This window comes from Erinaceus europaeus, chromosome 4 (genome assembly GCF_950295315.1).
Source record: "Erinaceus europaeus chromosome 4, mEriEur2.1, whole genome shotgun sequence".
NCBI classification, from domain to species: domain Eukaryota; kingdom Metazoa; phylum Chordata; class Mammalia; order Eulipotyphla; family Erinaceidae; genus Erinaceus; species Erinaceus europaeus.
The window spans coordinates 51,437,526-51,451,573 of record NC_080165.1 but is presented as its reverse complement, the minus strand read 5'-3'; the positions used below and the strand labels follow the sequence as shown (position 1 = coordinate 51,451,573).

At 35.4% G+C, this 14,048-nt stretch overlaps 1 protein-coding gene across 7 annotated transcripts in view; it reads left to right on the top strand.

Annotated features, from left to right (window-relative positions):
• HIVEP1 (HIVEP zinc finger 1) overlaps nucleotides 1-14,048 on the top strand; it is a 122,132-nt gene that overhangs the window by 92,228 nt on the left and 15,856 nt on the right. For all 7 annotated transcript variants that reach the window (XM_060189362.1, XM_060189364.1, XM_060189358.1 and 4 more), the window contains one exon: nucleotides 4,672-4,773. In XM_060189362.1, the coding sequence (XP_060045345.1) occupies nucleotides 4,672-4,773 (102 nt within the window). The remainder of the gene's footprint in view (nucleotides 1-4,671; nucleotides 4,774-14,048) is intronic.

The following is a 14,048-nucleotide window of genomic DNA, read 5'->3' as shown; positions in this document are numbered from 1 at the left end:
ATCAGATTTCATTTTGGAGTTAAAAGATTAAAGAGAAATTTAAAATAATAATTAATTGTGAGCTTATAATGATTGCATTCATATTTTCTTTAATTTTTGACATATATAACTTTTTCTTTTCTGTGATCCTTTTTTAATCCAAATTCTGTTTAATTTTAGCTTCAAAATCTTATTTAATACTTATAAAGATAACTAGTTATTAAAATTATATTTTAGTACTTCTTACAGTATTTACTAAATTGTAAGCCTTTATCTTAGTTAAGGTAGTTTTATCCATTACAAATTTCCCTACTATATAATGGATAATCTATTCATTTTGCTTTTTCCTTTTAATTTGTCCTTCATAAGTCATTATATAAAAATTTGTTACTTGAGAATTCCTTTTCGTATCACTCAAAAATGAGTCTAAAACGAACCAATGTAGTTAAATTATCTGGCAGAACAGAATCTATTAAACATCCTTAATTTTTTTTTTTGGTAAATTTTTTTTTATATTTACCTTGTGTTGCCCTTTTTATTGTTGTTGAAGTTATTATTATTGTTATTGATGTCATTGTTATTAGATAGGACAGAGAGAAATGTAAAGAGGGAGGGGAAGATGGGGAAAGAAAGACACCTGCAGACCTGCTTCATTGCCTGTGAAGCGACTACCCTGCAGGTGGGGAGCCAGGGCTCGAACCGGGATCCTTTGCCAGTCCTTGCACTTTGCGCCACATGCGCTTAACCCACTGCGCTACTGCCCGACTCCCAAAAATTCTTAATTTTTTTTTTTACAGAATCTGTCTCTTTTGACCTAACATTTGATTATACTGGTTGTTTTCAGTTTGATTTGAGAGACTGATAAAACTCTTAGCAAAATTTATTACATTTTTTTTTTACTACTATTAGCATTTAAAAGTTATATGTAGCAGCTAAACAGCTTCTAGTTAGTGTTTCTTAAATGCCAGTAGTGCCTGAAACAAGAATTACGGGGTAGGGAGAGGAGGGAGAAGTGGGAGTGAGGACAGAATCCTTCTAAAGTTGTTCTCTAGGTAGCCTTAAATATGTGTTAAAATTACCATGAAATCCTGAGGAGTAGGAAGGATACTGATCCTGCTGTCCATTCACTGGAACATAGAAATCCTTCTGAAGATTAGGGTAGATATCAAGATGATTTTTCTTGGTCTTATGAAAAGATTTTTGGTAGGATAGAGTGCTTTAATCTTTTAACCCAGTTTATTTTTTCTTCCATGGATTGATGAGGACAACAAAGTGAATCCGAGAAAGTCAAAACCTGCAGCCTAGCACACACAGCTCTGATTCACTTTGTTGTCCTCATCAATCCATTTCTACTTCTTATTGAATGTGTCTATTTATGTACAGGAAGAATGGTATACTTTCATGTTATATAAATATGGATATACAAGGACAGCAAAGTATCATCAAATTAATGCTTCTGGTTATAATACATATAGTCTATTTTTTATTGGCCCCTTTTATTTTCTGAGTCCTCCTAGTATATTTTCAGTGTGATTTTAATTGACTGATTGTCACCACTTTTTAAAAAGGTGAGTTAGGAGAAAATATATAGTGATCTTAATTCTGCAGGATTTAATCCCATTTATATTACAGAAATTTAAACTCCATATGTAAGCTGTTGGAACCCAGAAACAAAATCTCCTAATTGTACTAGGGATTTGGTGTTTTTAATTTTTTAAGGACTTGATGTCTATTGAAATGGTTGAGAAATCTTCTATTAATTAAGCTCCAAAAAGGGGTAGTAAGGAGAGACACCTGCAACACTGCTTTACCACTCATAAAGCTACCCTGTACAGGTGGGATTCAGGGGCTTGTTACAGTGTATGCGCTACTAAGTGTACCCCTGCTTAGTCCTCATTGTGCTTTTGACTTGCATTTTCCTGGTGATTAGTGACATTAATTACTTTTTACAAAAACATCCCTTCTAGTCACTTATAGTTCATCATTACCCTGGAAAATTTAAATCTTTTGCATATATAAAATGAAAATGGATTTACTTTAAAGCATTTAAAAGGTGGTTATTAGTAATAGCTCAAATTGTGAGAACATTCTTGTTCAATAGTTATATTCTTAGATTTGCCTAGTTACAATTATATATTAATTTTTTGCAATTTGAATATATATTTTTATTAGTGATTTAATAGTGATTTTATAAGATAATAGGAGTATAATTTTATACGCCTACCACCAAAAAAGTCCTGTGTCCCACCCCCTCTTGGAGAATGGTAGAAGCCACCATAGTTCTTAAGGTCATAGATATGGTTAGCTATATGATTTTTCTTTTTCAAATTCATGTGTTTCAGTTGTCTGTATTCCACAGATGAATGAAATCATCCCGTAGTTGTCATTCCTTCCTTCCTTATTTCACTAAACACTGTCAGTCCCATCCATTTAATCCCAAAGGACATATTATAGTGTTGTTGTTACTGCTAAGTAGAATTTCATTGAGTATAAGTCTCAACCCCCACCCCGTATTTGTAACCCCGTAATTGCTGGTTTTTATTCCATTGTTATTTCCTTAGTATTCCTCATAGCCTCCCACCTCCATATTTTAAACATTTAATCAGGAAAATAAAAAGAACCATACCAGAGAAGCATGTGGGATGTATGTGGGAAAAGATGGATGACCCCATGGGAAGGTGATGCCCATTTTTTAGAGGCTCTACTTTCATTTCTAAGCCACACCTACACTTATTACAACTTCCAGGTGTTCTTTTTCCTCTTCCTGTCGGATAACTTATTACAAAGCAAACGACCTGCTATTTAAGAAACAAAAGCATTTTGGAAGAAAACTATTAGTAAAGCTTATAATGTGGTTTGTAATACTGTTACTATATTGAAAGTATTTTGACTTATAAGTGGGAATTTCAGCTGCATTAAAGTAGCCAGCCCATTTTTATAACTTCTTTTCATGTGAGATTTTGAAGCATGTAGAAATACAGACTACATAGTGAACAGTAATATGCCCATCTTCTTTTAATGATTATTACCATCTTGCCATATTTGCTTCATTTTACTTTGTACATATATTTAAAATATATGTCAGACATATCCAAGCCTTTAAGCATGGTATCAAACCCCACAGTCATAAAAGTCAGGATTTGACACATCCTTTTTCTTTTTTTAAAAAAAGATTTATTAATAGTAGAGCCAGAACATCATTCTCACAGATGCAGCACTAGGGATTGGACTCCAGACCTCAGTTTGTAACTCCAGTGCTCTAGCCATTGTGTTACTTCAGGGTTTAACACACCTTACACATTATCTGACCCAGATATTCTCTTATGCCTGGACTTCTTAAGCACTAAGCTTTGGGATGTTGTGTATACTGTCTAGTGCAAGACTTGTCTTGAACAACTGTGACCAGTTTCATGGACTTAGTTCAGCACTACAGTGGATGTTCTATAAACATAATAATTTTGCCATCTTTCAGCTACTCTACACCTAAAACCTGGGCCAATGACTCAGAGGTTTTTAAATTCAATAAGGCTTTTTCTGAAATACTAGTTTAATCCAGTTTACCAAATTAAGTATTTAAACTTTGTTTTCTCAAATGAATTTTCCTTGTTGGCATTTTTTTTTTTTTAATGTTGATATTATCCACTCATGATACATAGTATCCTTAGTCAAGTGCTTCCTGGTATTCATGGTCACTTGTGACAGGTGAAGCCAATGATTTCTAGTTAACCTGATTAAACTCATAAATGTCAGTATACTAGCCGCTAGAGGAAGCGTATCTTCAGAGATACTGTGATGAGACTTCATCAGTATGATGGAGTGAAATTCAGAAAATTCTCATGTTGCAAACACATGTTCCAAACCAGAAAAACTGCTTATAATGCACTGACAACTGAATAGTTTTCAAGAGATCATCTAGCTCAACACTTACAACGATCAAATTTCTAAGTACCAAAAAAAAAAAAAACCAAAAAAACAACCTTGCATGATGAGCAGATATTATATTAAAAACAAACTCAATAGGAACATCAAAGCCAAGTCTAGGCCCCCATACCTAGGGTTTTAATACCAGTCCTGGGATGGAGTTTAAGACCTTGGAAATAAGCCTTCCTCTTGCTAAACTGCAGAGCCCTATCTCTATACTTTGTAAAGATACTGGTTCAGAATGAGTGGTCTGAAATGAATGAAATTGTTAGGGTTATAGGCAGAAGCTTCTGGAAAATTGATCCATTGGAGAAGTTTCTAGAACCCAAGGTATTTAAGACTCCATTAAAAATAATCTTGCTAAAGATAAGCATACATTAAAAGCTGGAAAGTAAGAAAAAAAAAAGTAATGAGAGACAGCAGCTGCAGCTGGCATATACAATAAAGTATAAATATATATATATATAGACTATATATAAAGCATATATAGAAACTCTAAAGTATACATAAAATATTTTCAGATATAAAAAAGGACTAGAGAATAGAATCCACAGACAGTATAGACAGTATCAAAGTAGAGGAGGGAAATTTTAAAAACGAGAGTTGATTACTAATAACTGACAAGATTTTTATATAGATAACAGTATATTCGTCCAAGATTTATCATTGGGTGTATTTTTCACTTGAAATAGGAATATAATTTGTTGTTGTTGACAAACGCACTAGCAAAATAATCCTATATAATCTTAGAACATATTCTTTTCCCTTAAGGAAATCTGACAAAACACATGAAGTCCAAGACACATAGCAAGAAATGCATGGATTTAGGTGTCTCAGTAGGTTTAATAGATGAACAAGATACAGAAGAATCAGGTAAGGCTTTATTCCATTTTTTTCATGAATTCTTTTTGCAATGTACTATTTTTTACACCCACGCTCTTCTTTCCATTCCACTGATACTTTCTATTTTCATTATCTGTTATTTATACTCCAAGATAGGTTCCCAGCCAGTTTCCTCATCTCTGTTTTTTTGCTAATCTGTCTTACTGATGTTAAGTTACTCTTCCTGAAGCATGTATCTGATCGTACTACTACTCTGCTCCTAGTCTCTCATTGTTTTTCAGTAAGAGCCTTTTACTTTATTTCTTCACGTCCTTTATAATTTGGTGTCTGTTTACTTCCTCACTTTTATTAGTCCTCCTTCCTTGAATTTCCTTCTTACATGACATTGATCCAGCCCTCTGTCTTCACAATACTCTTAAAAACCTCGCCTTCGGGGCAGGATCGTAGTGCAGCGGGTTAAGCACACATGACGCGAAACCAAGGACCGCCAGTGCAAGGATTCCGGTTAGAGCCCCTGGCTCCCCACCTGCAGAAGGGTCACTTCACTTAGTGATGAAGCAGGTCTGTAGGTGTCTTTCTCTCCCCCTTTCTGTCTTTCCCTCCTCTCTCAATTTCTCTCTGTCCTGTCCAACAACAACAACAGCAATAACAACAAGGGCATCAAAGGCAAAGAAAAGGGGGGGAATGGCCTCCAGGAGCAGTGGATTCATAGTGCAGGCACTGAGCCCCAGCAATATCCCTGGAAAAAAAAACCCTCACCTTCACTCCTGGGCTGCATTAATACTTATATATCTGAAAAATATGTAAATCTAAAAAGTAGTATGTATTTTTAAGATTTTAATTCAAGATAAGTCAGGAAATAATGTCAGTAGAGTCCTTTAATGTTAAAGGAAAGTATACCTTGATTTGCTGAGAAAATTATGTGCAGTTCCCATTTACATTGTTTAGATTGGCTTACTGACTGACTGACCATCCACTTTTTTATTTTTATTTCATTCAAGAAATGTTTAAGGGGTCAGGAGGTGGAGCGCCCTGTTAAGCACATATAGCACTATGAGCAAGGACCAGGGTTCAAGCCTGTCTTCACCACAGGTGGGGAAGCTTCATGAGAGCTGAATCCCGGCTGTAGGTGTCTTATCTTTCTCTCTCCCTCTGTCTCCCCTTCCCCTCTCAATTTCTCTCTGATCTGTGGAATAATATGGGAAGGGGGAGGGGATAGAGAAATAGCTGCCAGGACAGTGAATTCATAGTGCCAGCCATCAAAAAAGAAATATTTAAGGTAGGTATTAGATTATGGAACAAAAAATTGATAGTTTTAAGTAAGTGATACTGCTTCCCTCTTACTCTGGTGTTTTTAGAAAACATTTTGAGATCACTGTAAGTATGAAAAGAGTAGTTTTACTGTATGTACTCATGTAGTACACCAGTTGACTACAAATACTTTTTTTTATATTTACTTCAAATCCGTGATGATCCTGTTTATCCTCCATTCAACCTTCCTCACCACCATCTCTGAAACTTGTCTCACTTCTCCCCCCCTCCTTGCACATTCAGCCACTTTTCTCTTTTTTGAACAAATCCAGAAGGCCAGTCTTGGGTCCTTTGTACTCATTTCTCTCCTAGAATGCTCTCTACCAAATCACGCAAGACTTCTTTGATCATCTCCATTTCTTCTAAGTTGCCTTATCAGTGAGGACTTGCTGTAAGTGCTTTACTTTCTTACTGTTAGCATTATTTATTCCTCTAATCCTGCTTTATTTTTCCTTAGAGCACTACCATATTGTGTGTTTCTAACTACAGGAAAAAAAAATAATAAAAGGACTCGGATTTTATTGTGTTCACTGCTCTATCACCAACTTGTTGAGATTATTTCTAGCTAGCAAGTAGAGTAGTTAGATGGAGCGGATTACTGGAGCAAAAAGGACCGACAGTCTGTTCAAGAAATAATTCAACATTATTATTTTTTTAAATTTCATATATTAATTTTTGTTACTCTCATTTAATAATAAAATAAAACAATAACTTTAATAATATGATATTTGATGCTATTACCTATAAATTTATGTGGTATGGCCATGGTCATACCAGTATTGTTAAAGTCATATGGCATTTATGTTTTATTATTTGTTTAATTTGTTACTGTCGTTGACTCTAATATTAGATTATTCATCTATTCCATATTTTTGTCTTCTGTAATGATCTCTCCAGATTGATGAAGATTTCTTCTATTTTTAATTTCAGGGAGGAAATTATTTTAACTGATTTGCTTGTTTAATTAGGATTTCAGGAACTGTTTATTATGTACACAGTCACTTCTTAGGAGTTCCTGGCCCTAGGCTGTGATGCTGGAGTTCCCCAACACCTGGCATGTTCACTTCCCAAGACTAGAGTCATGGAAGGAGCAGTTATGGCCTTTTTGATTGCAAAAGAGTTTACTAAGTGTATCTCAGAAGAAAGAGAAGGGATGTTTCCACTGGAAGTCAGGCCTTAGTACGCAAGGAGGAATTTAGCCTGGGAAGCTATTGCCATGGCATTAAATTACTATTATACCTCTTATTCTGAGATATAATCAGAATTTGACATGGTATTTCATATATATTTCTTGTTGTTTTGACACTTGAAAACCATATTGCTTAGGTGTGGTTTTTCTGATGTTTTTATTCTTCTAAACATTTCAATATAGGAAGAAAATCTGATTTTTTTTTCTTTCCTCAATCACCTAATGTATTTTGAAGCCATTGATTGCTCAGGATCATATATATTCTGACTTGCAGCCCAGATCATTTTCTCAAATGTTTGTGTGACCAGACAGTAGGATTTAAAGCTGTGATCCTAGAATTTTCGTGCTGAAGATTTGCATGTTTATGTGTTTTGTGCTACTGCCATTTTATTCTGTAGTGGGAATTCAGATGACAGACAAAAAGGGGCTAATTTTATTCATTATTTATTGAACTGAGTAATGACTAATCATGACTTCCTTAAGCACGTAGTCCCCTTTTAGCATTAACAATGATTAGTAATACCATAGAGTAAAAATCTTTTTCTTCTGGATTGTTTTTTTGTTTGTTTTTTGTTGTTGTTTTGTTTTGTTTTAATATAGAGAGATTACCTCAGTGCTTCCACATCCCTCCTTCTCCACCAGATGGAGTTTCTGAGTTTGGGTGGAAATTCTGGTTCAGGATTTTTCCTTGTGACATTTGGTTTTGTATGTGCACGTATAAAGTATAATTACTAATTTAGGAATCATTTTTAATAGAAGGCTTTTTGTCCCTTGGAAATAATCTTTTTGTTAAATTTATTATTATCATTATTATTACTTTTACTCCTGGAATTAATTACTGATCTCACCCAGCATCACTGTGGTATAGCATTTGCCCTACGGAGTAGACTTTCATAAAAAATAAAGACTTCCGGGAGTCCAGCGGTAGCGCAGCGGGTTAAGCGCACGTGGCGCAAAGCGCAAGGACCGGCATAAGGATCCTGGTTTAAGCCCCTGGCTCCCGGGGAACTGCTTCACAAGTGGTGAAGCTGGTCTGCAGGTGTCTCTCTTTCTCTCCCCCTCTCTGTCTTCCCCTCCTCTCTTGATTTCTCTCTGTTCTATCCAACTGACATCAATAACAACAGTAATAACTACAACAATAAAATAATAAGGGCAACAAAAGAGAATAAATAAATATTAAAAATTAAAAAAAAATAAGGACTTCCTGTGTTTCTACTTTACTGTTTTAAAGTTCTATCCATACCAAGTTCATAATGATGTTGTAAGGAGTATCAAGATAAGTCATGAAGTGTTTGATTTTGCTGTCAGTTTCATTTCCAAGAAAAGAATAATACAGATTATCAGCATAAATTAGTAGATGGTGAAGTTGCTGACCTTTTAAAAATAAGGAATATGCATAGTTGTTTATTCATAGAAGAACAATATACCATGTTTGTTTTGAAGAGTAGATCTCCTGGTCCAAAATCATATTCTTGTATGTTAGTTTCTTCACTCCATTTCCACCTTGCCAATTAGGGCTTCTCTGCCTCCCTGATCTCACAGGGCTATGTCTTTCTCTGTGAGTCCACTCATCTGAGTGGTGTCATCTGGGATATTAGTTTCCATATAGTATTAAATATATGTTTAACATATATATATATATATATATATAGGCAGTTTTTATTTGTTTTTATTTATTGGATGGGGACAAAGAAATTGATGGGAAGGAGGAGATGGGGAAAGAGAAAGACGTACAGCACTGCTTTACCTCTTGTGAAGCTTTCTTCCTGTTAGTTGGGGAGCTGGGAGTTAGCTTGTGTCCTTGCACATGGTAATGTGTTTGCTCTACCAGATGTGCCACTGCCTGGCCCGTGTAGGGTCTTTTATCCATCTTGAGACTCCTGTCAGTGTTTTCCATTCTTTTTTAATCCAATAAAGGAAAATAACTGACATAATTGTGAAATGTGGGCACTTTTTAACACATAATTGGTCATACTGTAATCATGAACGTTCTAATGTGAAGCTTTTAGCAAGTTTAACATAATAATTTTTTCAACAATTTAGGCATGCTTTTGTGACATAGTGGGGGGTGTCATTTCTTCTGTTGTTAATACCACATAAATAATTAAGCCCATAGCATGGAACCTCTTGCTCTAGGTGCACTTCTTTATTTATTTTTTAACCAGAGCACTGTTCAGCTCTGGCTTATGGTGGTGTGGGGTATTGAACCTGGCACTTTGGAGCCTCAGGCATGAGAGTCTATTTGCATAACCATTATGCTATCTACCCTCTGGAACCTCTTGCTCTAAATCACTGTAGAATTTCACTTGTCTGCCTTAACATTTCAGAAAATGCTAATGTTTAGCTGGCAGTAATATGCCACAGCAGATAACACAATGAAGCTTTCTTACATTTATTCTAAAAGTTAGTAATGACAGTTGCAGATACCTTTCATTGTGCCTGCATGACTGGTCTAACTTATATGAAAGGTAAGTCTAAAGTAACTGAATAAATTGTCCTTGAATTTCCTCTAGAACCTACATTTTCCCAAATGCAGTTGAAATTTCTGACTTGATTATGTTAATAAATCACAGATGTCTATTTGGCAGTACAGTGATTAAGGAAAAATAAGGAGACATGCATATTTTAGGAATCCAATTTGCAAAAACATCAGTATAAAAATTTGTGACATTAGGTCATCTCCAAATACTGAGTGGGATTCTTAAGTATTAATTTAATATTCATACTATATATACATCACAGCCACATCTCACTCTAGTAGAATCTTACAGCAGTCCCTTTAGAAGGACTGTTTGCTTTTAATACAATTTTATGCAACCCGCCTATATTTAAGCAGTCACTGCGCATAGGATTTTCATGAACTTAACCCATGTATTTCCATCTTGATTTTTCAGACATTTGAGAACTGGAGTAACACCTCTTAAAAAAAAAAAAAAAAGGGAGAATGGCGACAAAATAGCTAACCTAGATAGTGAATGGTTTTGTCATGTGCATGGCCCAGGTTCAAACACAGCTGCCACTGAATGGAGGGGAATACAGAGAGGGGGAGAGAGAGAGAGAGAGAGACACCTGCACACCAGCTTCACTGCCTGTGAAGCAATTCCCCTGCATTTGGGGAGCTGGGGGCTCAAACTGGGATCCTTATGCCGGTCCTGTGCTTTGTGCTACGTGCGCTTAACCCGCTGTGCTACCACCCAACTCCCAGAAATTATTGTTTTTTATTTTTATTATTTTTATTTTATTTTATTTATTTACTCCCTTTTGTTGCCCTTGTTGTTTTATTATTGTAGTTATTATTGTTTGTCATTGTTGGGTAGGACAGAGAGAAATGGAGAGGGGAGGGAGAAGACAGAGAGAGGGAGAGAAAGATAGACACCTGCAGACCTGCTTCACCGCTTGTGAAGTGACCCCCTGCAGGTGGGGAGCCAGGCCTCCAACCAGGGAGCCAGGCCTCCAGCCAGGATCCTCACGCAGGTCCTTGTGCTTAGCGCCACCTGCGCTTAACCCACTGCGCTACAGCCCAACTCCCAAAATTATTATTTTTTAAATCAAATACAAGTGGTAGAAATTTTTCTAAACCGGTCATTGAAACTTACATACTTGACATTAACATTGGGCAGTCTCTATTATTTTAAAGCTAGCAACTAAAGCTGAAATTATATTATTCTCATGAAAAGATTCATTTCCCTGATCTTAGATTTCCCTGGTCTTAGATGCACATGCCCTTTATCATTACCAGACAGAATTATATAGTCTCAGGAATTTTGTATCTGTGTTTTTGGGGCAGTAGTGAATACCTTGTTTTCACCTTTTGTGTTAAAAATTTACTGCCTGCTATCAGCTTTTCATACTTTAGTCCAAAGAATGTTTTTGTCAACAGAATGCTACATTTCAATGTTAATTTGGACCCTCAGCTGCCAAGCTGGAAAGGACCTTTTTTCCTCCGTGAAAGAAACTTTTAATATGGCACAGGATCATTACAAGCATTATTCTTGGCTGGAGATTAAATACTTAGCCTTAGTGTGTATAAAAGATGGTGCTATGTTGTATTACTCCAGACATTTCACATTTACTCAAAATAATTTAAGTGAATATTTTATAAAAATTTTAATGCCTTCTGTCTGAATGAAACTAATAGATTGCTTTTACTACTGGATTTTTGAAAATAGAAAACGCATTCTTTTTAAGAAAAACTTCTATGCACAATATGAAATTATAGTTAGGTCGTGATTTTTTTTATTGAAAATGAAGTAGTGTTGTTCATAGTCATACCACTGTGAACTCATCTACTCTCATCTAGAATTAAGTAGTGTCCACACCATTCATGAACAGCAAAGATAAAATCATTTTCTTTCTATCAGGCCAGGCAATGGCACATATGGTTAAGTGCACAGGGACCTCAGTTTAAACCTATGGCAGCGGATAGAAAGCTTCATGAGCTGTGAAGCAGTACTGCAAGTGTCTTTCTTTGTCCCTATCTCCTCATTGCCTCTCAATTTCTCTCTCTGTGTCTCTCTCTCTCTCTCTTTCTCTCTCCCCCTCCCTCCCTCTTCCCCCTCTCCAAGTTTTTCTTTTCTTTTTTTAGAAAATTAAATGCTATTTTAAAAAGGTTTTTCTTACAGTAATAAATGTCAAACTTTGGTCCATTATGTTCTTTAAAAACATAAGCAGAAGCATTCACACACACAAAAAAAACAATAATGAGAAATGGCTTTAGTTCTTGAATGCTAAGATTAAAAATAAAAATTCTCCTAGGTTACCATTGTTTTTTCTGAATTTCAAAATATTTCTAAACATATAAGAAAAAAAAAAACTGCAACAAGGAAAGTGTTGCTGCGGGACAAAGGTCTGTAGTGACCTCCTAGTTTGCCCACCTGCGAGGAAGTCTTTAGGTCTTTTATGGATCCCATTCATCCAGCAGGTGTCACTGTCTGGTAGCAATGGGAAGGCAAGATGCAGTTCATTCAACTCATCTCAAAAGAGTATGTTTGAGATAGAAAACAACTTATTTCTATAACTTAATACCAAGGTAGCAAACCAGAATCATTTTCATGATACAAATTTCCATCTTCTGTTTTGAATTTTTTTTTCTGATTTTTAAAAAAAATTTTTTTTGTTTCTGAATTTTCTCTAAGCTGTTCCCTTCCATTTCCAAAGGTCACAGACTTTCTTTATTGCCATCAGTAGAATGCCCTGGATCATATTCACTGCTTATATTAAACTTAGTCAGAAGTAAAATTAAAAAAAAAAAAGATACTTTTGAAACACATCTTAAAGAAAGTTGTTACAAGGTTTACTGACTTAATTATCCTTTAGGGAATATTATAGTACTTCATTTCATGCTTTTTCCTTCATCAGGAATTTAAATTCACAGAAAATAGGGGAATTCAATTTTACTTTTTTATGTTTTTTTTTTTTTACTGATTATTCGAAAAACTAACTTGCAGTGAGTGGGATCAGGGATGTACTTAGAACTTGCAAGGGCCATTTATGAATTTCTTGGTAAATATGACTTCCTGTTGTCTGCTTTAGAGTCCATGGGTAACTCCCATAGGGGAAAGCCACATCTTTACCATTTAGAACATTGCAGTCTGTATTACACAAATAAAGAAGGACTATAATAGAAGCAATGTATATCATATTTGAATAAGGACAGAACACCTAAATGCATAAACATTTAATTCCAGGTTCTGACTTTCATCTTGTCTAGCCATTTATCAGTTTCTTATCTTCTCTTCACAAGAAGGACCTGCAGACCAACTCTGTCACACAGTTGCTGGTAGGTCTAGGCATGACCATGTCTAGCATCCTACACTAGCCATTATGCTAAATCACACACACACACACACACACACACACTGTGAAAAACATCACAGAGTTTGAAATGGTAAGTTTTTGTAGTAGCTTACGGGTCTGTGTTCTTGTGGTCATAAATAAAGTTACTCTTCCAGGCCTTCTACTAGCATAGTCACTGACTTAGTAGCGGTATTCATATTTGGCGAGTATGAATAGAGACTGAGCAGGTAGGAAATTGTTGTCAGATAATTTGTATATGCATGAACCAGACAGAAAGCAGAGTTTTCTGGACTTTGTTTTGATACTTGGAGTGTTTAAAGGATGCTTTGTCTTCAGCTTATTAAGGTCTTCTGTCACCCCAGATTATATAATGATCCATAATTCACTTACAGATTTCCAGTTTCCAGTTTCCCTATTCAGGAAGTTTCAGACACAGTGCAGTGCATTCTTAAGAAAGAAAAAGCTATAGAGAGGAGTTAGCTATTCTTAAGTCTTCTCTAAGACCTATACAGAAAAGCCATGTTGTGCATCACTAACTCTGATATGAACAATACTGTGGTATAGTCAAGGTAAATTTGGACTAAAAGAGAAAAGTTTCAAAATGAGGATAGTGATTTCCTTCATACTCTTCACCCATCTTCCCCTTGTATCAGAATCTTACATAACTGTAGAACATTTGTTAACACGAAGAAATTTTACTTTCAGCCCAGTATTGAAAACTGAAGTACAAAATGCCATTACATTTTTCCACTGCTATATTACATTCTTAGGTCCCTCCAGTTAAGTTCTTCAGCCTTGTCTTTCACAAACTTAACACTTGTAGAGGTTACTGATTATTATTTTGTCTTTTTTTTAATTTGTGATTTTCTGATTTACAGTGGTCTGATTTTGTGCATTATTGGGGAAGTTGATGTCCTTTTCTTGGGAACAGATTGCTAATATGTATAGCTGGTTATTGTTAACTTTTATTACTTGATTTCTGCAAAGACTCTCCACTATAAACTTGGTT